This window comes from Cnephaeus nilssonii, assembly GCF_951640355.1.
Source record: "Cnephaeus nilssonii genome assembly, chromosome: 6".
Classification (NCBI taxonomy): Eukaryota; Metazoa; Chordata; class Mammalia; order Chiroptera; family Vespertilionidae; genus Cnephaeus; species Cnephaeus nilssonii.
The window spans coordinates 97,516,626-97,542,906 of NC_137077.1; the positions used below are offsets into that span (position 1 = coordinate 97,516,626).

At 43.1% G+C, this 26,281-nt stretch overlaps 1 protein-coding gene across 4 annotated transcripts in view; it reads left to right on the plus strand.

Annotated features, from left to right (window-relative positions):
* The window catches only part of MTUS2 (microtubule associated scaffold protein 2), a 603,680-nt gene that overhangs the window by 434,010 nt on the left and 143,389 nt on the right, over positions 1-26,281 (plus strand). For all 4 annotated transcript variants that reach the window (XM_079775057.1, XM_079775060.1, XM_079775058.1 and 1 more), the window contains exon 6: positions 14,030-14,191. In XM_079775057.1, the coding sequence (XP_079631183.1) occupies positions 14,030-14,191 (162 nt within the window). The remainder of the gene's footprint in view (positions 1-14,029; positions 14,192-26,281) is intronic.

Below are 26,281 nucleotides of genomic sequence, written 5' to 3' on the forward strand. Positions count from 1 at the left end.
TTCAGAATTTGCCATTATTTAAAATAAAAAATTTCCTCCTTTGAGTAGTCCAGGATGTTTTTCCTATCTGCTGCCAAACACTTTACCCAGAAGTCTCCTTATGGAAGGAGACCTTAGCAGATATTACACTTCATAAACATTTTAGAAAACAATTTATTCCACTTTTGCTTAAGCTCCAAGGCAGCAGCCTGGCCCATTCTTTCCTCTCTGTGCACACAGCCTTTGGCATCTTACTGTTCAGGATGGAACACAAAGAAGGTTTCAGTCATCTCAGTTGTACCCACCTGGCCCAAAGCTACTGCTGCCGCCTATTTAGGGAGAAGCTCTCAGAATGACGAATCCAGATTTTGCTTTTGATTAAAATGTTTCTGCTTTAAACCTTAATTTATGAATTTTAATCTCTATGAACAATAGATATGGATAGTCACTTTCTACTTATACAAACATTCTTCAACTTTATTGATTTAAAAAAAAAATGAAAACAACAACAAAGTGCAAAAGAAGTCATTAGCTGGCCTTGCTCGGGCTGGGGCTGCGAGTGGAGGGGAGGCAGGCGTGTGCTGCAGGTGTGGCGGGAGCGGAGGGGCGCCCTGCCCTGGAGATGCCTGTGCCTGCTTTGCACCCTCCCGTCGTGCAGCATAAGACCTTGCCTTTGTTGGCAGGCCTCAAGGGGAAGGCACCGAAAGAGGGAGAGGGACTTGCAGACGAGCTGAAGCTCATAAGGGCTTGAGCTTGGTGTCAGAGATTCATAAAACCGAGAACCCAGACAGAGCCCAGCTTCCCTGCTTTAGGCTGAGTGTGGAGGCTGCTGACACCTTCCATGAGCAGTTTCCCCAAGGGAGTGATCAACTTAAACCTTTGCTTCTATCTCACAAAAACTGAAGTCTTTAAAAGGGTTGTAAACGTCATTTATGAGGCCATTTATGGTCATTTGCAAAAAGCATTTGCATAATATTCACTTGAGTGGTTTTATGATAGATTTTTAAACAATTGCGATTTTAGTTTGCATGGATGATGGTTGGCACAATGGGTACCAGTCAGAAATAACAACGCATGACAATAAGGCTTACAATGTCAAAATTTTGTATTAGAATGGACTTGAAAAAATAATTATATTTATAAACTAAGGAGCGAGAGCACATGCTTTTCAGAGGCCAGGAGAGGGAGCTGTCCATGGATCACGTACTATATACGTGATTTTTTAGTCCCACTGGGGCTTACGCTCCTGATGTTACAAGTGAGGACACTAATCAAGAACAGTGAATGGCTGTCCCAGGGTGGCCGTGGTCTCAGCGCTGGAGCAGAACCTAGCACAGGGCTCAGTGACCATGGCCCCAGTCACGGGAACTAATAGCTAGAAAGGCACAGACAGCCAAAACAATGAACTCATTTTTATTGGTTTTTATTTATGAGTCCAGTAACTCTAGTGCTTTAAAACTTTACTACAGAAGCCTAGGCTCTTCCAACAAATGAGATATTCTCCATAAAACTATAATTTAAACTACTCGACAAGCATCCACCATCTGTCTTCTATTGGGGTTTCCTCCATAGAATTTCAGTTGCAATCAGTTGCTATTCATGTGAACAAGATATTCTTATTTGGACTTTAGTTCAGCTCCTGCAGGTTCAAAGTTTTGGATCAAAACTGTCAAAATCAGGAATATTTCAGCCCAGCTTCCCAGTTTCTGACTGAGACTGACCAGGGTAATAAATATGGAAAGCAGGAGAGGTTCCACTATTGAACAGTCATTAAAGCATTGTTAAGTATTGCCAATAGCATATTTATACAGCCCCCATTCATTTAAAAGATTAATCAAAAATTAACTATCAGCTATTGTTAAAGAATTAGCTATCAAGCTAAACCCAGCAGGATCTTAGATGTTACTAGTCTCACTTTTCACTATATTTTGATTAAATCGGTCTTTCATTCAGTTAGAGAAGTGGTTCTCAGCTGGGGGTGGTTTTGCCCCTAAAGGACATCCTATAGGGGCAAAACCCTAATATGCAAATCGACCAAACAGTGGAATGACTGGCAGAACAACAGGTCGCTATGAAGCACACTGACCACCAGGGGCAGATGCTCAATGCAGGAGCTGCCCCCTGCTGGTCAGTGTGCTCACACAGGGGAAGTACCACTCAGCCAGAAGCCAGCTCATGGCTGGCAAGTGCAGCGGTGGTGCGGGAGGCTCTCCCACCTCTGCTGCAGGCAGGTGGACATCCCCCAAGGGGTCCTGGACTGCAAGAGGGTGCAGGCCAGGCTGGGAGACCCCTGCTGCCAGGGCATGAATTTCGTGCACCAGGCCTCTAGTTTGGTAGTGTCTGTCGAGGAACATTGTTTTATTGTCACAAATTGGGAGTGAGCTGGAGGGAGAGATTTACTGGGTAGAGACCAGGGATGCTGCCACCCCATCCTACAGTGCACAGGGCTGATCTAGTCCATAGCATGGACACTGTCCTATTGAGAACTCTGGGGTAAAGGGAAAGAGCCCTGAAGTTGCTCTTTAGAAACAAAACCCATGTGTTGATAAACAACAAAAAGAAACACGACTATCCTCTTGGACTCTGAAGAGAGAGAGTTTTTATAGCTCCCAGGAGGGAAGAGAAAATTGTTGGAGTTCAAGTGTTGAATATTATGTTGATTTACTAACTGACACACCTCTATAAAGTCAGTATGCTGTTCATTTTCTAAAAGGCTGTTCAACTTCTTCTCCCTTAAAGTTTTCACATTTCTCAGAAGTTACCGAATGGAAAGGTTTCTTTTTCAGAGCATAAGAAATCCAGCTGGATGGTACATCCCCATCGGCCCAACAGCCCTCAATGTGTATAATTATACAGAAAAGGAGTTTGGGGTTCAGTTATGATGATCCACATTTCAACATTTGACTTGATTTCTTAGGATCTGAACTGGGTTTACAGCTAAATTGTGGCTCATTAAATCTGTGCTTGACAGAGTAATCTATGAGTCCCTCAGACACCTCAAAACAACTAATTTAATGGATCTGTGAAACACAAGGAGACTATATTAGACCATCAAGTCCAAGCTATAGAAATGGAACACCTAAACTTTCTTACTGCTCTGTTAATAAAAGGTGATATGTAAGCCCTTGGTAATTTATCATATTTCATAAACCATATTAATAACTATACCAGAACTTAAATCAAGTTAAAATCAGATGATATCTTTTAACAATTCTCATATTAAGCATATAATCAAAATGCTTCATTTTAAACATTTTCCCCAAGGTATCAACTACTAGAAGACTCACACATCTATGAACCAGACTTTTCTGGATGATGGCTCAAGCTTTATATATTTCAGATGGGGAGAAGGGACTTACTACAACTGGTCTCATTGATATAAAACGTTGCTTTTAATTACTCACATGGCTCTTGATATATCATATTAGTCCTTGGTCTTTTAAGTAACTAACTTCCATCAATATTTGACTGTGTTCTCTCCTTTGGGAATGTGGCTTGGTGGATATTAAAAAGAATTTTTCAAATCAGAAGGAGACCTTGAGTCATGTGGTGAGGATTCAGAAGTCTTGGGCTGGGTGATGCTGGCTTTCATCTTTCATGATTACTTCCGTGACTTTGAGAAGGTATTATCACCCCTGGCCTTTTCTTTCTTTGTTAACCAGCTTGGTCTTTCTTAAAGTAGTTCTGTGACCTAGCGGGGAATTGAGAGGCAGTATTGTAGAGAAGATGGCATTTATCCGGGCTCTGAGGGACTGGGAAACTTGCCCATGTCATAGAATGTCACACTCTCAGATGAAGGAAGGCACCATTCACATAGGCCTAATTTCTCTTTCACAATTGTGTCCCTGGACTATGACTCATTTTACCAGTTCACCTGTGTCCTTACACCCTATTCCCAGAGTAGAAATAAGAATGAGGACCCTCTTTGCTATATATTAGAATGGACTCGAAGAGGAGAGTGCCCAGGAGGGAGCAAGACAGAAAGTAGGGGGACAAAGATTTCCTTCTCTTCTGTGATCATTGTCAAAAGAATGGGATTTGGGGGAGTGATGCCTACCCCTGGGGCACTGGGAAGACTACCACTTGAATCAGTAAGACCTTGTGAAGGCAGAGATGACTATTAGCATCAGTACTGGCTATTTGCAGAAATCATCTGCCCCCACAATGATCAGGTGGCCTTGAAGATGTCTTAAGGGGACAGGATCTCAAAGTGGGTGCCATTTGGACTTGTGTGGGGCTGAGAGGGAGGTTGCAGACATGACAGCTGATGAAGGAGCTGCTTCTGTTGATGCTGGTTCTCGTACTGGTGCTGACCACTAACATTTATTGAGCACCGGGCACTTTGCAAAGTGCTGTGTGTGCATTTTCTCATTTAATTATTAGATTAATTTAATGACAGAGGGTAAATACATAAATAATAAGGTATTTCATCAGAGGCTTTTCAACTTTTTAAAGAGAATATTACTAATAACTTTTCAATCTGATGTTGAATTTGAGCAGAGCCTGTGATATCCATGACTCTCCTATGTGGTTCTCGTATTATTACTCTTAAGACCTTGCTGTCTTGTCCAATTGGAAGAGCTCAGCAGCTGAGGCCTCACAGCAGGAACTACCTTCCACCTATAGAAGTGTATCCTGTCAACTGATGAGGATGCTGAGTATAGGAGGATGTGTCCTCTGGTCCAGGGCTGGAATCCCTTACTGAACTCCTGGGTGCTGCATTCAGAAGGATTCTTAGGCCACCATGACTTTGTGAGAAGTTACCATTTGCTTTAGGTGAAGTGGGAGTAGTGAAATGATTGCCAAAGGTTTCTCCTTTCATTAGGACCTAGGCCTCCAGGGAGATGGGTAAAGAATTGCTGTTCTCTCGAGTTGCCTCTTTTTGAAGTCCATTATGGAGAAGGAGCCACACTGACTGCATTGGTTGATACAAGGGAAAGAGAGGTGCTAGAGAGATGCTTTAATTCTAATTTTATAGAACAATGATGATGGTGTTTATAAGAAAGGATAAGGGAGGTAAGAGGCCAGTGTGCAGCTGAAAGAAATGTTTAATTCAATGTTACCTCCTCCAAGAGAACTTCCTGAGCCATTCCACCTAATGTAGGTTTTCCCTCCTTCACCCTTGAGATTTTCCTCCAGCTCTGCCCCTTGTGTTTCTTCCTTAACTAATCACAGTTTGTGATGACTTATTTGGCTCTATGTCTGTTTGTGGTCTGGGTGTCACCCGCCTGGAATGTAAGTCAAGTATGTGACAGCAGGCCATATCTGTCCTGGGCCCCTGCCTAGTGTGGAAGCTGGCATATTTCATTGTGACAAGGAGAGAGCTTTGCTGAAATGGTAAGACTTCAGCTCTTTAATGTGAGAAGTAAAACAAACACTTGAGCTAAAATACACAGAAGATGAGAAATAAAACATTCAGTAGATAATGTTAATAATTAAACTAAATTTTGCTACCAAGTGAGAAATGCTGCCAAATCAATCAATGAAATATGCATCAGTTAGGCAATCATGCAGCCAGAACATTATACAGCTTGATTGCCTGGGGTTGTTTAAAAATATCAGTGAAGAGAATAGTTTCATCATTATGACATGGGTACATATTCAAAATCTGTGAAATGTGTTTTTTAAAATTTGACTGTAGTGCCTCATACTATTAATAACTGCTTTGCTTTTCCTCTCCAGCCATTCTTTTAAGAACCTCGTTGTGGTCTGGTTAGTGTTTGTCCTCATTGTCATTCTTTTTTTTTCTTTTAATAAGTTTTTATTGTTTAGATTATTACAGTTGTTCCTCTTTTTTTCTCCCCAAAGCTCCCCTCCACCCGGTTCCCACCCCACCCCATGCCCTTACCACCCCCCGCATTGTCCTCGTCCAAAGGTGTTCGATTTTTGTCCAGTCTCTCCCAGAACCCCCCACACCCCCTTCCTCCCAAGAATTGTCAGTCCACTCCCTTTCTATGCCCCTGATTCTATTATATTCACCAGTTTATTCTGTTCATCATATTTTTATTAACTGTATTTTTAGATTCACTTGTTGAAAGATAGGTATTTGTTGTCACTTTGTTGTTCATAATTTTTATCTTTACCTTTTTCTTCTTCTTAAAGAATACCCTTCAGCATTTCATATAATACTGGTTTGGCAGTAATGAACTCCTTTAGCTTGTTCTTATCTGTGAAGCTCTTTATCTGACCTTCAATTCTAAATGATAGCTTTGCTGGGTAGAGTAATTTTGGTTGTAGGTTCTTGCTGTTCATGACTTTGAATATTTCTTGCCACTCCCATCTGGCCTGCATAGTTTCTGTTGAGAAATCAGCTGACAGTTGTATGGGTACTCCCTTGTAGATAACTGTTTTTCTTTTGCTGCTTTTAATATTCTCTCTTTGTCTTTTGCCTTTGCCATTTTAATTATGATGGGTCTTGGTGTGGTCCTCTTTGGATTCCTCTTGTTTGGGGTTCTCTGCACTTCCTGGACTTGTAAGTCTATTTCTTTCACCACGTTGGGGAAGTTTTCTGTCATTATTTCTTCAAATAGGTTTTCAATATCTTGCCCTCTCTCTTCTTCTGGTTCCCCTAAAATTCGAATGTTGGTACACTTGAAGTTGTCCCAGAGGCTCCTGACACTATCTTCATATTTTTGTATTTTTTTTTGCTTTTCTGGTTGGGTGTTTTTTGCTTCTTTGTATTTCAAATCTTTGACTTGATTCTTGGGATTCTCTAGTCTGCTGTTGGATCTCTGTATATTATTCTTTATTTCAGTCAGTGTATGCTTAATTTCTAATTGGTCCTTTTTCATATCCTTGAGGATCTCACTAAATTTCTCAGAGGTTTCTAGAAGATTCTTGAGTAACCTTATAACTGTGGTTTTGAACTCCATATCCTGTAGTTTGCTTTTCTCCATTTCTTTCATTTGTGACATGTTTCTTTGTCTCTGCATTTTGGCTGCTTCCCTGTGTTGATAGGGTGGCTTTGTGTGCTAGGTGTCCTATAGGGCCCAGTGGCTCAGCTTCCCCAGTCACCTGAGGTGGAAGCTCTTGGTGCACCCCTTTGTGGGCTGTGTGCACAGTGTTGTTGTAGTTAATCCTTGATTGCTGTTGATATCACTGGGCAGAATTGACCTCCAGACCAATTGGCTGTGAGGACCAGTTGTGTCTACAATGGGAGAACTGCTGTGTTGGAGACACCCTTAAGGGGCAGGACTTGCTTCAGGTGGACTTTGGTGCTCACTGAGTCTGCCCCCTGAGTGTGTCCCTTATGCATCTAAAGAGTTGTAATCTGGTGTGGTCTCACTTTGACCACTGGGTGCATTGGCTCTTGGATCTCCAAGGAGGTGCTAAGTCAGCCCCTGCCTGAGGCCAACCAGCAGGAGCTACAGAGAGATCTGCAGTTTCCTCCTCTTAGTTTGGGGTTTGGAGGTGCCCAGATGAGGCGCAACTGTGAAGCAATGCAGGCTGCTGATGAGCCTTAGGCCTTCTTTTGGAAGCTCTGGGGTTCTTTGACCCAGCTGCAGTTTGTAAGGTTAGGTTGCAAAGGGCCAGGCCATTCATATGCAAACACCTCTGTGCACAGCTTGGGTGGGGTTGTAAATTGGGTGGCGTGTGGTCTCAGGGAATCACTGGGTGGTGCAAACAGCAATGGTTTCCTGTTGGCCCTGCCCCAGATAGGTCCCTTGGTCTCTGTGTCCCACGGCCCCATGCAAGAATAATGAATGCTGTGACCACCTCTGAGAGAAAGTCGCCCTCGTGTTCTGGCCCAATGCCAGACAGTCCAGTTTCTTCCCATATGAGTCTAGGTCAGTTGGGAGTTTGTATCTCCCTCCCAATTGAAAAAGACCACAGCGTACTTAGTTGCCAGCCCATTTCCGCGCGCGCCTCCATACCTTCGCTCTTCTGTACTTCTGCACCTCCTACCAGTCTAGATCCGCTTTTCTCTTTCCTTCTTGTTGCAGACTTCCTCTCAGCCAGCTTTCCCATGGTTCTGGATGATATCCGTTTTTTCTCTTAGTTGTAGTTTTGATGTGGTTGTGCGAGACAGCAAGTTCAGGTGTTTACCTATGCTGCCATCTTGGTTCCTCTCCATTGCCATTCTTTTTTCTTTTTAAAATCTAGAATCAGTGATGGCATTCCCAATAAATGAAGTCACAGAAAGGTATTGGAATTTGGTCCATAAACCTTAACTTTTCATCGTGACTTCAGTTGTAGTCATAATTATCCTATGGAGTGGTTAGGGTGATCAGGCAGGCAGGCAAGCAGTTAAGGGCAATCAGACAGTCAGGCAGAGGTGGTTAGGGGCAATGAGGCAGGCAGGCAGAGTGGTCAGGAGTGATCAAGCAGGCAGGCAAGCGAGCAGTTAGGAGCCAGTGGTCCTGGATTGTGAGAGGGATGTCCAACTAAAATCATATGTCCACACAAACTTATACATGAATGTTCATAACAGTATCATTCATAATTGTCAAAAAAGTAGGAACAACCCAAATGTCCATCAGCTAATGAATGAATAACCAAAAGGGATCTACAAGCTACCCCTGTGGGATTGAGCCTAAACCAGCAGTCGGAAATCCCCTGAGGGGTCCCAGGTTGTGAGAGGGTGCAGACCAGGCTGAAGGACACCCCCCCCCGCCACACCCATGCATGAATTTTATGCACCAGGCCTCTAGTTTCATATAAATGGAATCATACAAGATGTGGCCTTTTGTACTGGTCTTCTTTCATTTATTAATCTTTACCCAAAGGTATTTTTTCCATTGATTTTTAGAGAGAGTGGAAGGGAGGAGTAGAGATAGAAAGAAACATAGATGTGAGAGAGACACATCAATTGGTTACATCCCGCAGGCACCCTGATCAGGGCTGGGATAAGCCTGCAACCAAGGTACCAGCCCTTGACCAAAATTGAACCCATCACCCTTCAGTCCTAGGACCTATGCTCTAACTACTGAGCAAAACTGGCTAGAGCTGGTCTTCTTTCATTTAGCATAATGTTTTAAAGATTGGTCCATATTGTAGCTTGTAGATCCCATTTGGTTATCCATGCATTAGCTGATGGACATTTGGATTGTTCCTACTTTTTTGACGATTATGAATGGTACTGTTATGAACATTCATGTATAAGTTTGTGTGGACATATGATTTTAGTTTCTTGGGCACATAACTAACAGTGGAACTGCTGGGTCATATGATAACTATATTTAACATTTTGAGGAACTTCCAAACTGTTTTCCAAAACAGTTGCATCATATTACAATCCCACCAATTTTTCCACATCTTCATCAACACTTGTTATTATCTGTGTGTTTTTTATTATAGCCATCCTAGTGGGTTTAAAGTGTCCCTAGTGACTAATGACATTGGCATCTTTTCATATACTTATTGGCTATCTATATACCTTCTTGGGAGAAATATCTATTCAAATCCAAGTCTCATTTTTAATTGGCTTATTTGCCTTTTTATTGTTGAGTTATAAAGGCTCTTTATATATTCTGGATACTAGACCCTTATCAGATATGTGATTTGCAGATATTTTCTTCAATTCTATGGGTTGTCATTTCACTTTATTAATAGTGTCATCTGAAGCACAAATATTTTTATTCTGATGAAGTCTAACATAATTTTTTCTTCAGTTACTTGTGTTTTAGGTGTCATATGTAAGAAACAATTCCCTGGGTTCCTGAGTTCCTGCCCAGAGTAGAGCTACCCAGAATATCAGACCACCCAGAGCACCTGTGTTAGGTGATTTATGGTCAACAAATAAACTCTTGCTACAAGTTACTGAAATTTAGGGGTGGTTAGTGTATGGGAACTTTACATACAACATCTGGCAATGCAGATATGGCAGAGAAAATGAACTACCCAATATACAGGGCTGGGACAATTGGCTATCTGTATAGCAAACAAATATAACAAATCTGGTCTCTGCCCAGTGCCCCATTCCAGGTGAATTAATTATCTAAATATGAAAAATAAAACTTTAAAGCTTTTAGAAGAATACACAGGGGAACCTCTGTATAATATCAGATAGGGAATGAAAGGCTAAAACACACAAAGTACAAATCCAGTGAGAAAAGACTGAGAAAAATCAAGTGCATTAAAATGGAAGACTCCTGAATAAAGGCACGTAAGTGTGAAGACAAGCCATTTGAAATATATACCAATAAAGCATCAGTATGCAGAATATTCAGAGAACTCCTATATGTCAATTAGAAAGACAAAACACTTCAGTAGAAAAATGGGCAAAAGTTATGAAGGGGCATCTTATAAAAGAAAAAACTTGAATAGCCCATACCTATGTGAAAAAAAAAGTTCAATCTCACTACCTGTCAGAGACTTATAAATTAAAACCGATATAATTACTAATTAATTAAAGTATGACAGTCACTGCCTGTGTTTGGTGTGAATCGCAGCCAGTGATTTGAAAAAATTGTGAATCTCTAGTGAAGCTGAATGCTGAGGCCCTCTTTCTGAGCCACTTCCCAGGTAATGGAATTGGTGATATGCTGTACTTCTCCAGCTTGGTGGTTCATTCTGTTGCTCTTCTTACCTTTCCCTTTATCAGGAGAAGTTCATCAGTTTGTGAAGACAGTCAAGCTGCAGTTTCTATCAGATCTACTTCAGCCCTTTCCTTTATTCGCATTGAGAGCAGCTCTTCCGATATTAACCCTTGAACACTTTCCAAGCTCCTATGGAAAACTGATTTGCTATGATGACTAGCCACTGAATTTAAAAGGGGCCTGTAAGTGTTAATAACATATCAGAGAGTCCCAGACACTATTCTATGCATTTTCTTGTACTAACTCCTGCATCAGCTTTTTTAAAATTCACTTGCATTAGTTCTTGTAACTCTCACATTACTTGTGTGAGCTCGATTACCATTCTCCCCACTTACAAATGAGGGAGCAGAGGTGCAGAGGTGGGAGGCAGAGGCAGTGGTTCCCACAGCTGCTTGGCTCTCCTCCAGATCTACACCATTTACCACCTGGCTCATGCAGGCAAGGGTAGGGTCAGGTTGGCTGGGGATGAGATGACTGAATTAGACACACAAGTCACTTCCACGGGCTGAATTCTCCAGAAAAACATTTTCTTGGTCCACACAGGTGCAGTTTGTTTATTTCCAGTTCTTTTCTTCCTCTTAGTAAACAACAGTTTCCTATTGTCTGCATTGTTATGAAGTACCCAGAGCATTTATTGAAATTAGTACCACTTCCAAATTTAGAGTACTTTTCTTAAAAAAAATTTTTTTTCAATTAAAGTTGGCATTCAATATTCAGTCTCAACACGGCTTCTTCTCTGTATCATCTATATATATAATCTATATAGATAAAAGCCTAAGCGACAAATGACTGAACAACCTAACAACTGGTTGACTGGTCGCTATGACATGCACTGACCACCAGGGGGCATACGCTCAATGCAGGAGCTGCCCCCTGGTGGTCAGTGTGCTCCCACAGCAGGAGTGCCACTCAGCTGACCAACTGACACCAGACACCGGGCTCATGGCTGACAAGTGCAGCTGTGGCAGCATGAGCCTCTCCTGCCTCCACACTACTGAGCAGCAGCAGTGATGGCAGGCGCAGAGGGGCTGGGATGAGCGGGAGTGGCGCCTGGCCCATGCTCAGGCTCCTCCTGGATCACTACTACAACCCTCGGGGGATGTCAGACTGCCTGTTTTGGCCCGATCGGGTCCCCCGAGGGGTCCAGGATGCAAGAGGGCGCAGGCCAGGCTGAGAGACCCCACTGGTGCACGAATCTGTGCACCGGGCCTCTAGTTGGTTATAGAGGTCTGGCCATCTAGTCTTTAGGTGGTTCTCAGGGGAGGCGGTTCTATAATTTAGTTGTAATTCTGATGTGGTCGGGGGAAGAGGTGAGCACAGGTTTACCACTCTGAAATCTTGACCTGAGGTCTCTCAAATACTTTTCACTTGCTAAGTAATGTTTTTTAATTCCTGGCGCTCTTAAGCTGGTCTTCAAAGAGTGGTACCATTTATTGCCAGCTGTGTCCCATAGCAATGTATAGGAATAGAATTTTATTTTATTATGTTATTTTATTTTACTTTATTTTATTTTTGGTAACCCAAGACCTCTCTCAGAAGGGAGTGCACAGCTTCCTTAACACTTCATACTTTAGACAGATTTCTTTCCCAGCCTGGAAGTTGCCAAATCTCAAAATGGACATGTTCATTGAATAATAAATTTCATGTAAGAGAATGATGCTGGGAGCAAGAGGGTTTGATAAAAAGGCATTTGAACTTTACAAATGACACAAAACATTTCCCTTCTTGAGAAATTTTAATGGCTTGTTAAATAAAAGACTGTGTGAAAGGTTTTGTGCTCAATTCAGCTTCTACTACATGTTTTGGTGAGTAGATTATTTTAGCAGTACTGTCTGCAGTGGTCTAAACATGAGGTAATTCCATGTGAAATATTTCCAGTGGCTGAGTTCCTGGCCCATCTGAAGTGTCCTACACCCCCCACCCCCCACCCCCAGAGACTGTCTAAGCTCCAGGATGGGCTGGTGAGCCTGCTCTGATTCAGAAGCGAACACTCACTGTTCGGCAGGTTACAGTGCCCCTTTTCCTGACGAGGTTTGGATCAAACATGTGCTTGCTTTCTTATCTGACATCCACCACACAGTGCAGATCCTTTGGGTAGAGTTTCAATTCATTTGTTCTGTTTGCATAGACCAAAGGCATTCTGCTAGCACTGTTCAGAGCTCTTTAAATCCTTGCACAATGTCTTAAAAGAGGTATAGGGTAGGTTCTGTGTTAGGAAATGACACCTTCTTTATTTTTCCTTTCTAAATACACTTTTCTTTAGAAACAAAACAAATTTCACCCATTTTAAAACAGACTTTCAGGTCTTCAAAGGGGGGAAAGTGGTTGAAATTCTTACTCTAAGTGGTTGAATACAATTCCTGGATGGTTTGAACATTAAAGCCATTTTAATAATGTTATTTTCATGCAGGCTCTATCTAAATAGAATGTTATGACTATCCTTTTAAAATGATGAAAACAAAAAAACTTAATCTTTCACTAAAATTCCGTATACTTCTTCCAGCTGTCATTGCTTATTTTCCACAGGAAATGGTCGTGTTCCTATGACTGGATGGCTTTATCCCAAACAAGCAGTAATCTTAGTACCTTAAGACTCTCTGTTTAATTTAGTAAATTAGGCCTCTCAGCTGTACTCAGAGGTATATTTAGGAGATTTTTCCTTTAACAGGAGCTAGATGGTGGTGTCACTGTCTGTAGGTTTGGAAAGATCTAGAAGAGTTTGGGCCACAACCGCATTATGCATTTAAACCTGACACATACCCCAATTTGCCATACTTTCAGAGTGTCCGAGCAGTCAGTCACAAATACACCGTCTTATAGAGAGTCTGCTTCTGTATTGAATAGTAAATGGAAATTATCCATATATGTCTTCTGTCTTGGAAATAACCTACGCTCTAATTCAGGGTCCTCTCAGTTTGGTGAGGCCTCAGCTTTTCAAGCAAAAGCTTCTTGAGTTTCAAAGGGATTCTCTGTGTCCAAGCTTCCCCCTATCTCCCTTCATCCCAAGCCTCTTATTCTGAAGGTGGAATTAGCTGGGTCCAAGGGAGCTCTGCATAAACTGCCTAGTGGAGCATGTTTAAGTCCTATTCTCACCCCTCCTGAGCCCCTCACATGGGTTTCTAAGAAATGGTTAGAGTTACCAGATAAGCACATATCATATATAGTTACACAGCCATGTAGCTATAGATATAGGTGTGTGTGTGTGTGTGTGTGTGTGTGTGTGTGTGTGTGTGAGGGGAGGGGGGTGGATTGTGTGTGCATTTGTGTAAAGTCTCTGGACTGAGGCTGCTCTTGACTTTTGTGGAGTCGCCTGCCCAGGAGATTTAAATGGCAGACTTTTATGTGGTGTCTGAAGGGAACTTTTTTTCACAGCTGGCCCTGGAAAATTGCTTTTCAGGGCTACTCACTGAGAGGTCGAGTTCCAAAGTGGGATTGGTTGGCAACTGCAAATGGCAATGGGGTCCATCCATTTTTCATGAAGTTATAATTAGCCCACTGTCTGCCTCCCGCAGGTTCAGCCTTTGGGAATGAAGAGCAGCCAGCCCTGAAAGCAGCCCTGCCTTCCAAAGATGCACCCAAGGGAGCCGGGCGCGCTGCCCCTCAGGCGACCTCCAGTGTCACTGCCCCCCGCAGGAGTTTGCTTCCAGCACCAAAATCCGCAGCCACGCCTGCTGGTAAGACTTTCTGCATTAAATGTCTTTGGAAAGTCTCTGTGCACATCAGTTATTTAGATGGGATGATAGATGAGTTTTAAATGGCATTTAAAGTTAGTAATAATTATTATAATACCAATTATAATACCACTAGAGGTCCAGTTCATGAAATTCATGCATGGGGGGGGGGGGGTCCCTCAGCCCAGCCTGCACCCTCTCCAATCTGGGACCCCTTGGGGGATGTCCAACTGTCGGTTTAGGCCTGATCCTTCTCACAATCTGGTTCTTAACTGCTCACCTGCCTACCCACCTGATCGCCCCTAACTGCACCCCCCTGCTGGCCTGGTCGCCCCATGCAGCCTGCTGTTCATTCATTTGGTTGCCCCTCACTAACCCCCTAGCCAGCCTGGTCGCCCCACGCAGCCTGCTGCTCAGTCATTTGGTTGCCCCTCACGGTCTCCCCTGCCCCCACCAGCTTGGTCACTCCAACTGCCCCGCCCAGGGCCTGGCCACCCCACACAGCCTGGTCATTTGGTCGCCCCTCACTAACCCCCCTGCTGGCCTGGTCGCCCCAAGCAGCCTGCTGCTCAGTCGTTTGGTTGCCCCTCACTGCCCCCCCTCCCCGCCAGCCTGGTCACCCCAACTGCCCCCCCCCTGCGGGCCTGGTCACCCCATGCAGCCTGCTCTTTGGTCGTTTGGTCGCCCCTCACTAACCCCCCTGCCGTCCTGCTCGACCCATGCAGACTGCTGCTCAATCATTTGGTTCTCCCTCACTAAGCCCCCTGCCGGCCTGATCGCCCCATGCAGCCTGTTCAGTTGCGATGGTCACTTAGGCTTTTATTATTATAGATTGTTTTTTAAGGCACATTCATTTTTCATGTTTAAGTCATCACAACTGCCTCTCACTCTTTTGATTGCAAATTAAACAAGAATCAAGCTATTTTAGGCCAGATTGGCATTTTTCTTGGGGAAGCAGACGCTGACAAAATCACTAGAAGGACTGTGGGAGAAAGCTCCGGGCTGTGCCTCCAGGAGAGAGTCCCAGAACCCCAAGGGGACCCGCTGCCTCTTGGGGGACCCAGGATGCTGTTGCCCCTGCTGGCTCCAAGCTTGTGTCACCAAAGCTGGAATCCTGGGATCAACAGCTACGTCAGAAGGGCTGACCCAGAGCCACGCTTTGCCTGCTGGATCCAGAACATGCCCTGCCCCTCCACACCCATGAAGCTAGTGACCGGACGCAGGGAACGCAGCTGATGCAAACATAGGACAAGCAAAGATGTTTGTCAGCGAAAACTGCCGGAGCAACCCAAGTGTGGCCCCTGCCCCGCTGGCTCCCCCGCTATCTCACGCACAGGTATCTGTGCGCCTGCAGTGATGTCCAAGGGGGTAGTTAGCTTTCCAGCTTCCACACATAGGCAGGCACACTAACAGGGAGGGAGAATGGATGTTGGGCCCTAATTCACTGAAGAGCAAGATCTGTGAAGGTGAGACAATAATTTGTTTTGTTCCCCTGCCTTAGATAAGGAGACCACACCACTGTGGAAAAACCCAGAGAAAGTGGAATTGAGTTATCAGGTGTGAACTGGGAAAACAAAGCAGGAAGCTCATTTTAAAGATTTTAGGACTTTTCTTTTAATCTAACTCCAGCACCTGAGGCTTCCTTGTATGTCAAAATTATTGTTGTTAATAGAAATTTTATTAGTGAATTTTAGCATTTCGTCTATGCCAGTGGTTTGAATTTCTAATTTAAATGAAACCTAGTTTCTAAAACGAAGTCAGCTTCCACATTGCCTCGTTTGTTCATCATCAAGCTAATTAAAAAAGTAGAAGGTAGGCACGCAGGATACAGTTAAATCCCAAATAATTGAATTTTTGGGCACTGTGAGGTGTTTGGGTTATTTTAATTACTTGGGTCGTGCCAACCGAACTGTGAGGCTTTGCTTCCTTCCCTTGGTGACTGCAGCCTAGTGTGGCGAACTCTTGCACCTTTGGGTCATCTGCTCATTGCTGTCATCCAGGATTGGAGGTGCCACATATGCCCCACAATAGGACATACCCTGGGAGTCCTGGGGCTGCCTCCTTAAACTTGATTCCTGGTGTGAGCTTTTTTGTGAGAGAACTTTTTTCTGGTTCATTTATTCAGCGAACACCTTAGTGCTCGCTTTAAGCCACAGGTGACTTGGATTTGAGGATAATTAGAATCGCCCTTACCCTAGAGGGGCTCAGAATGAGGTGCACAGATTTGTAAACGAATAATTAGAGTGAGAGCAAGATATTTGTAATCTTACCCGCTGGAGTCCAGTTCATTCTAGCAGACCAAGAATTTACAGTAAGATGGACTGAGAAACAAGGGACCTGAGAAAGCTTAAATTAAAAATAAATGGGTTTTATTATTTACTTTATCCCTGTTTTCATTTATTTAATTATTTCTTAATTTATTTTGTATTTAATGACTTTCTAATTTCAGAAAAGATCTAAGATAGCATGCCATAAAGGGACCATAAAAACATAGGCACAGGGATAAAAATCCAAGTAACACAAAAGAGAAAATCCTAGGCTTGGAGCTTCCTGACCACAAGGGCAAACCAAGAAACAAAATCAGGGGAAGAAGAGCCTGTCCCGTTATCCAAAGGAAATTTATTTTCTAGCACAAATGGTTAAGATTTTAAACCTTTGACTTAAAAAAATTGTGGTGAACAACATAATAAACAATAACTTTAATTGTATGTTTTTAAAACATCTTTTCTGACAATGAAATAATTAGAAATTAGTTTAAAATGTTGGAATAGGAAATGCCTTTCTCAACATGACATGAAACCTGGAAACATTTTTTAAAATGATAGATTCAACTACACAAAAATTTAAAACTTTTATGAAAGACATAAAAAGACAATAAAAGACATCATGGAGGTAAAAAGGATGATAAACAGATAGAAAATGCTGCATCTAAGTGTTAATATACATGCAATTGAAAGAATGCCTAAAAATCAATAGGAAAAAATAAAACTTAGTTTGAAAAATGGGTAAAAGATATTCATGTGTAATTCACACAATGGAAGTGCAGAGTGGTCAATGGCCATAAACATCTGGGGATTCTCTGTGTACCGTTCAATATGCTTAGGGATTTGTGTACTCTAGCTTGTTTAGTTCTGGAGAAAATGGGGTTTAGAGGAATTAAGTAAACCCCTTACCCAGGATCATATAGCTTCTATGGAGCAGAGCAGGCATCAATCCACGTTATCTGACTTAAAACCTGTGTACCTAACCGTGGCTGACACTGCTGCTTAGATGCCCTTACTCAGAAGGAGGCCAATTAATTACAGTCATTGAATAACTACCATTGGAAATACTTCTTAGAGATTGAGTTCTTCTTTCTAGGACAATGCTGGTGGCCTCACATATGGCTTCCCAGATCAACTATAATAATTCTGTAGTCTGTCCATGTCCCTCCTTCCCTGGGTTTTCAGACACAGGTTGAGAGCTGTGTTTAAACATGTTTGGAGGTATAAAATATGACTCACTCCTATAATATTGTCTTTCTGTAAATTAATAGTGATTATTGCCCCATTGACACCAATATGATGGCAATGGAAAGTATTGTGGGTTTAATGCTAATGGTAACAATATATATTAAACACCCTCTGCATGGCTATGTAAATGGAAGGTTCCCAAGAATTTTAGCAACTTAGCCTTGGTCTTTCACTGCTTTTCCCTTTGTTTTCCACCCAAATTTTCATGAAGAGCTCTCCTGTTGTTCACATGTCAAGCACAAACTCTCCTGGGCATTGATCCATGTATTTTACATGAATAGTTGACTTTATCTCAAACTGGTTTGTAGTTGTAACAAATAGGAAAATATTTTCAGATGAAAATAGTCATCTGAAGATAGATTACTTCTTGGTCAATAGGCCCTCTGATTCTGTCATGTTGACAAGGCTTTCCTGTGGTTATATAGAAAATGAATAGCTGGTGTTTTACTGTTTGGGTTCCTCTCTATCTAGGGGAGGGGGGAAATCCCTGGGACTAGTGAGGCTGCTATGCTACCGACTACAGACACCACTGTATCAGAAAAATTAATTTTACGACTTTAAAAGCAGGTTTTTATTTCTGCATTCAATTCCACAAATTTTGGCATTTGGGGGCATATTCCAATTTAAAAATACAAGCATTTCATCCACATCATCAACATGTGCTTATTGAGCATTTTCATGTGCACGGGGGCCAGAAAGAGCTGCTCTAACAGATTCTCCCTGCCCTCCCTCCAGACTGGCCAAGCATCATCTCTCCTTTCTGGGAACATTTAAAATATATATATTTTTATTGATTTCAGAGAGGAAGGGAGAGGGAGAAAAAGATAAAATGTAAATGATGAGAGGGAATCATTGATGGGCTGCCTCCTGCACACCCTGCACTGGGGATCGCACCTGCAACTGGGGCATGTGCCCTGACTGGGAATCGAACCAAAGACTTCTTGGTGCATGGGATGACACTCAGTCCACTGAGCCACAGCAACTGGGCTCTGGGCACATCTTAAATGAAGAAATTGAGGAAGAGCTTTCAGACCTTAAAACATTCTGCTTTAACGACCACTGGATAGTCGGGTCTAGATGATTTGGGTGTGGTTCTTACCTTTGCATGTAACACAAGCTCCTTCCATGTTAATAGCTCTAAGAGTGTGTTGTTTTCCTGATAATGAACGAGTTGTGGCACCTCACAACATGGAAGCCCATGTTGATTCAGGAGCACCCAGAAACCTCCCTGGAGTGGGACCTGCAGGAGGCAAGGTCGGAGCAGTCAGGCTGCACCAGGCTCTTTGGGGTTACTGTGTGGTGTCAACTGTTTCTCCCTGAGGCTGAGTCTTAAATGCAGTCACAGCTTCAATTATTTGTCATTGTGAAGCCAACAGGGGAAACTGCAATAGATTGGGATAGAGGAAATAATAGGAGAGTAAATGTGTGAGGAAGAATCTTTGGGGAGAAAAATTAAAGCAATCATTTTGAGACCCATTCCTTTGCATGAAGTCACAAAGACAGAAAATATGGTGGAGTTAGTGTATGGAATGTGTAGAGCCATGCATTTCATCATTCAGAATCATGTCCCTGTTTTCTGTTGTATCTGGCCAGCAGTGGGGAGGTGCCTAGTCCCATGAAAGAGGCCAGGAAGCACTGTGAATCATGAGCTGTAACCTCAGAGTCACTCTCAGTCATTCCAGGCACTGAGGAGTGAAATTTGGATGGGTATCCACTCACTCAACACATGTTTACTGAGCACCTTCTTTAAGTTGAACACTATGCTGAATGCCTGGGGAAGCATGAGGGATGGAGCTGATGATAAAACAGGAGCTTATACTTATACTAGAGGCCCATTGTAGGAAGATTCCTGCAAAAATAGGGCTTCCTGCGGCCTTCTTCGCCACCCCGCCTGCTTCCCTCCCATCTCCGCCACCCCGCTTGCTTCTCCGCAGCTTCGCTCCCTTCTGCAGCACTTGGCTTCCTTCTATGCTGTCTTCAGTCTTCACTCTGTGCCTGGATATGCAAATTAACCGCCATATTCGTTGGGTTAATTTGCATACTCGCTCCTGATTGGCTGGTGGACGTGGCTTGTGGGTGTAGTACAAGTATGGTCAATTTGCATGTTTCTCTTTTATTAGATAGGATATTCAATTATTTAATTACAGTTATGCTAAGAGCTGTGAAAGGGAAATGAGCATACAATAAAGGCATGTTGTGTAGACCCAGCATAGTGTGCAGAAAACACACAGGCAGAGACCTGAAGGGTCAGTAGAAGTTGCCAGATAGCAATAATGGTGAAGACAGCATTCCATATTGATGAGCAACATAAATTCCCTCTTGATAAACAGTACAGGTTCCCAAGACCCCCTCCACTTGCAGTCTTGGTCTAGGGCTGCTAACAATTAGATGCCTTGTCAATTTGAAAATATACCCCTCTTCTGTTCCAAGCCTTTTATGGAAGAACTTACAGGCTGTAAAGTGGTCAAAAGACAGACAGCATGGAAAAAAATTGCAGAATCACAGCTACTTCATCAGTTTCCAGTTTTACTGATAAGTCTACCTGAGTTACAATCATTACACAAAGCTTGTCCCTTAAGCAGTTCATTGACTTAATTTGATTTTTTTTAGGGCACTTGAGTTTAAAACTCATTCTCTGTTACCAGTTTTGTAACCTAGGGTGCTATTTAGCAATTATAATTGAAATGCTGCAGAATGATCCATGTATGGGGAAAGAAACATTTATCTTCCTCTGCTCTGCCTTTCACATTCTTTCATTGAAACAACAGCAAGAAGGGTCAATGGGGGAAAAGGGGTCAATGTAATACTTTCAACAATAAAGATTTTTACCAAAAGAAACAACAGAAAAAATAGTCATGTTTTAGAAAATTTGGGAAGCAATCAGGACATCCACACCCAGAGTACCAGAGGAGAATTCATAAAATGCTGGACTCACCCTGGCCCTTGGCCATAAGCTACCTACAGGCTGATATGAAACCTTTCATTCCATGGTGGCTCTGCAAAAGTAGGGTACACAACCAAACCCTCCCTCATACGCCCTGGTATTTTGCCCACTCTGCCTGTCAGCCTGGGAGAGCCATGGGAGCTAGTCCAGCAGTCATTAATGTGAGTGGTCGTTTAGAGATGTCTTCCATTGTGACTTCCGACATTTTGGTGTTTAGAACACTGCCTACTGTATGGAATGCATTGTTATACAAATTTTTGCCATGATGTAACCCAGTCTCTTAACATGATGACTCTGGAACTTTTGATTACATGTCACTATTGAAAACTTAATTTCTTTCTTGACTTCTTATAAATTCTATTGGCTGTCTTACATTGATGAAATACCATTGTATTTCATCATAGGGGAGAAGGGTACAAGAAATGCAAACATAACAGAAAGAGATTAATGCCAGTTGTCTATTTTCTAAGATAGCTGGAAAAGACAGACACATTTCTTGGTTCTGCTAAGTTTTCATATATTACATATTTAATCCCTCTGCATGTTTCTATTGAGAACCACTTTGGGCCCCACACTTTGCTAATCAACAACCACCCAACCAGCCTACCTGAGATGAGTCTAAACCCTTCCAGCCTACCCTCCCCCAGTGCTCTCAGTGGCCTTTCACCACCTTTTTACTAGGAGATATGCACAAATATGTTCAAAGAAACATTGCTTATAATTGCTAAAAACTGGAAGTGGAAGTAATTCACACTTCCATTCGTGGAGAATAATGGATACAATGAGATGTGTGCATACAGTGGATCGCTGTTGGCATTGAGAGTGAACTAGGGCTACATGCTGCCCAAATACAGATGGATATTACGGACACAATTTTTCGTAAAAATTGCAAGACAAGAATATACATATGGTATGATTTCACTGATATAAAATTTACAAACAGACTTCAGGAATTATTCAAAGGTGCCTGTGGAGTAGCAAAACTATGAAGAAAAGCAAGAAATGACCAAATCGTAGTGCCAGTGGTTTCCTTGAATGGGAAAGAAGAGGCTTGAGACACAAGCTTCAGGGGGGGCCGATACTGTTCTAATTCTTCATTAGCTTGAATGTTCTAATTCTTGACGTGGGTACAATTTCATGAGTATTTGCTTTATAATTATTTGCTAAACTATACAAATAAGTTTGTTTGAAGTATTATATTTTACAATAAAAGTGTTTAAAACTGTATTATAATACTTTATTAAGAAAAATCTAAATATACATAATATGAGTTGAAATAATACATTTCAATGGGTTCATAGTGGTTATTGCTGGGTGAGGATATGGTGAAATGAAGAAAAAGTATTTTCTCATTTTTCTACAATGAGTACATGTCCTTTTTATAAATAAGGAAATGACTCATTTAAATATGTGTTTCCATTTGATGAGTGAGTCTTGACCTATCATCTTAGACAAATACCTTAGTTTGAACTATAAGCATTAGCAGCCAAAAACAGGTTACATTCTTAGTTACTTCCTGTTTGTTCATTAATCATCATTTCCCTTAATTGGCAACCTCAATTGCAGTTTCTCATTTATAAAAAAGAAAGCAAGAAAAAAACTATATAAATAATATAATAAGTATTTAATTGAACAGTAGTCTTATTTAGCCTTTAATTGGATTTTCAGAGGAATTCAGATATGTTAGAGGGAAACTGAGTAAGAAATTTGCCTTGGTCTGATGTTCAAGATCATAGAGGGCTAGAGTTTAAGGTAGGCTGGGCTCAAGACGAAAACCCTCCTCCAATCTCATAACCCACCTCCTATTTCTGAATATACTATCCCTTTATACCTGTATCTTTACATGTGACCCTCCGCTGTTGTGCCTTTTTCTTCTTGGCAATATTTCACATTTGAGCTCAAATATAACCTTTGGTGAAGCCCTATCTGGCTCTGTCTCCATGTTCCTAGAGGGAAGTGTTTATCCCGACCTCTGTGCTGCTCCATTATTTTGACATTGCTTATTTACACATCCCACTAATTGGTGAATTTCTGCAGATAAGGATTTTGTCTTTTCACCTTGGATTCTCCAATAGCTAATACCGTATCAAGTACAATGGAGCCACCCCATAACTATATAATGAATGAATGAGTGAATGAATGAATAAATGAATAAACGGATGCTTAGGAGCTTTCAAAGAATGAATAGTTCAGAAAATAAGAGGGATGACATAGTCTTTGGAGTAAAACTACAGGATACTAACATGATGGCACTCATTTAATACTAAGTAGACTATTTGGTTTTTTTTTTAATTTATATAGGGAAAATCTTAGCTTGAGAAGCATAGTTTTGTTGTGCTCTTGAACTAAAGTGAGTAAATGATTAGATAAATTATCCTGACTACTTCTTTCATTGTGTCTTACTGAACTAAATATGCCACAGTGAGTAATACCTCAATATCTATTTGTGTAGTTTCACATATACAAAGTATTTTTCTCACCATGACTTACTTGTTTACAATTTCTCAGGACATAGATCATGCAGTGTCTTGATTCCCCCGGAGAACTGGATTATTTCCTTTCTACAAATCCATCATTTTCAGGAGTTCACTAGTTTTGTGGCCAACAGTGTGTAACACAGTTTCTCATTACTCACTTAGGACATGCCTATTATGTGGGGAGAGAGGTACTGGAGGAGAAATGAGAAGGAGAAAATAAGAGGTTTTCAAATGTCAGGAATTCACCTCCTTGCAAGGTTGATTTCATTTTCCAGCAAGGAAGAACATTATTAGTGATAATAACCACCTCATTTATCTACTAACATTGACTGAGTGGGCAATTTTCATGTACTGTATTGTCTAATAGGGAATCTGTACAGATAAAAGGCATTCAGCTGATCTATATATATAAAGAGCCAGGGGCTGTCACATCCGAAACAACCAAACAGACGACTGAACAGGCTGCGTGGGGAGACGAAGCCGGCAGGGGGGTTAGTGAGGGATGACCAAACAACTGAGCAGCAGGCTGTATGGGGCGACCAGGCCGGCAGGGGGGTTAGTGAGGGATGACCAAAGACTGAACAGCAGGCTGCGTGGGGCGACCAGGCTGGCAGGGGGGCAGTGAGGGGCGACCAGGCTGGCAGAGGGGGACAATGAAGGGTGACCAGGCCAGCAGGAGGGGGCAGTTGGGGGTGACCAATCCAGCAGGGGGGGGGGGCAGTTGGGCATGACCAGGCCAGCAGGGGAGGCAGTTGGGGGTGACCAGGTTGGCAGGGGGAGCAGTTAGGGGCAACCAGGCCAGCAGAGGGAGGCAGTGAGGGGCGACCAGGCTGACAGGTGGGACAGTTGGGGGTGACCAGGCCAGCGGGAGGGGGTAGTTGGGGCAAATAGGCTGGCAGGGGGACTAGTGAGGGGTGACCAGGCTGGTGTGGTGGGGGGGAGTTGGGGGCAGCCAGACTGGCAGGGGGGAGCAGTGAGGGGCAACCAGGCTGGCAGAGGGGGGCAGTTAGGGGCGATCAGGCAGGCAGGCAGGTGAGCAGTTTAGGAGCCAGCAGTCCTAGATTGTGAGAGGGATCCCCAGGATTGGGCCTAAACTGTCAGTCAGATATCCCCCGAGGGGTCCCGAATTGAAGAGGGTGCAGGCTGGGCTGAGGGGAATTTCGTGTACTAGGCCTCTAGTAGTGTAATAAAGCCATGGCCACAGAGCATAATAGTAGCATCCAGAGACCTCTAGGTTGAGTTCTAAAGGATGAGATGGGGCAGAGTTAACTGGAGAAAAGAAGAAGCAGGAGGCTGCTGCAAAGTTCCACAAGAGCAGTGATACTGGTCTGCATGAACAAGCTGCAATGACTATCAAAAAAGAAGTAGACGAAATATAAGAGAAACGCCAGGTGCATATTTCACAACACTTCACATTTTATTGTATGTAGAGAAGCAAGAAAGAGGGATGAGACAAGGATGAGGTCAACATTTCTGGCTTGAGTAAAAGACACACTGATGAACAGCATTCCAGGATGGCAGCTCTGAACAGCCCTAGAGATGACCAATCCAGAGGAGAATTGAGGGCTCCAGGAAACCAAAACAAAGCCTTTTGCATAATTGTGAGAAGAAAGCTGTGCTCTGGTAGAGTTTTAAGGAGAATCAGCAAAATATATATAGAAAACTAAGCAAACACAAACCAAGGAAGCTACTAAGTCCAGGGAAAACAAAAAGTCACACAAGTAAGGAAATTACCCAGTTGTGAATAATCCCATATAATAAAGAGCTAACATGCAAATGGTCATCACACCCTCACACCATCACTGGGGAGAGAGGAATGGAGACCAGCCAGGCTGTGGCCTGGGAGAGGGACAAGCCGCCTGCCCCACAGTCCCAGGCGCCAGCGGCTGTGCCTGCACCTGCAGCCCAGGAGAGGGACAAGCCACCCGCCCCATGGTCCCAGGCGCCAGCAGCTGGGGCTGTAGCCAGGGAGAGGGACAAGCCGCCCGCCCCAGGGTCCCCATGGTCCCAGGTGCCAGCGGCTGTGCCTGCGGCCCGGGAGAGGAACAAGCCACAAACCCCATGGTCCCAGGCACCTGCAGCTGCGGCCCGGGTGAAGCCACCCACCCAAGGTCCCCTGCAGCTGTGGCTGGCCCGGGTGAAGCCAGCCCAGGTCCTGGGTGCCTGCAGCTGGCCAGAGGGAGGGAAGCCCGGGTCCCAGGTGCCTGCGACTGGCTGGAGGAGAGAATCCTGGGTCCCGGGTGTGGGGCAAGGCAGAGGCAATTAGGGGCGATCAGGCTGCCAGGCAGAGGTGGTTAGGGGCGATCAGGTAGGCAGGCAGTCGAGTGGTTAGGAGCCAGCAGTCTCGGATTTTGAGAGGCAGTCGGACATCCCCTGAGGGGTCCCAGATTGGAGAGGGTGCAGGCCAGGCTGAGGGATCCCCCCAACCCCATGCATGAATTTCATGCACTGGGCCTCTAGTATTTATATATTTGTAACAAGATGAACAATGAATTTTGACTTAACCAAAAATTATGGTACAACTGTATTGATGAGGGAGATGTATACAGATGATGTATTACAGAATTGTATACCTGAAATCTATAGAGAGCTAAATTGTTATTTTCCATAATAGGAAGCTATTAAAATAGGTCTAAAATGTAATATCAAGAAATAACAATATATTGCCGAAACCGGTTTGGCTCAGTGGATAGAGCGTCAGTCTGCGGACTGAAGGGTACCGGGTTCGATTCCGGTCAAGGGCATGTACATTGGTTGCGGGCACATCCCTGGTAGGGGGTGTGCAGGAGGCGGCTGGTTGATGTTTCTCTCTCTTCGATGTTTCTAGCTCTCTATCCCTCTCCCTTCCTCTATGTAAAAAATAAATGAAATATATTTTAAAAAAAAGAAATAACAATATACACATATGTTACTTAGATATATGGAGTTAGACACTAGGAAAAACCACTTAAAATGTTCAAAATGATGAGTATGAAATGGGCATATGGAGGGTGAGACAAGATTCTGTTTTTGTTTAAAGCCTTTTACAGAATGATCTAGAAAGGTACAGATGTGGAACTTTGGGTGTGGTTTTTTTAAGATTTTTTAAAAGGAATGCAAAAGATGAAGAGAAAAATAGGAGAACTGCTGGGCTGTGTCGTGGCTGCAGTTACCCCATCTG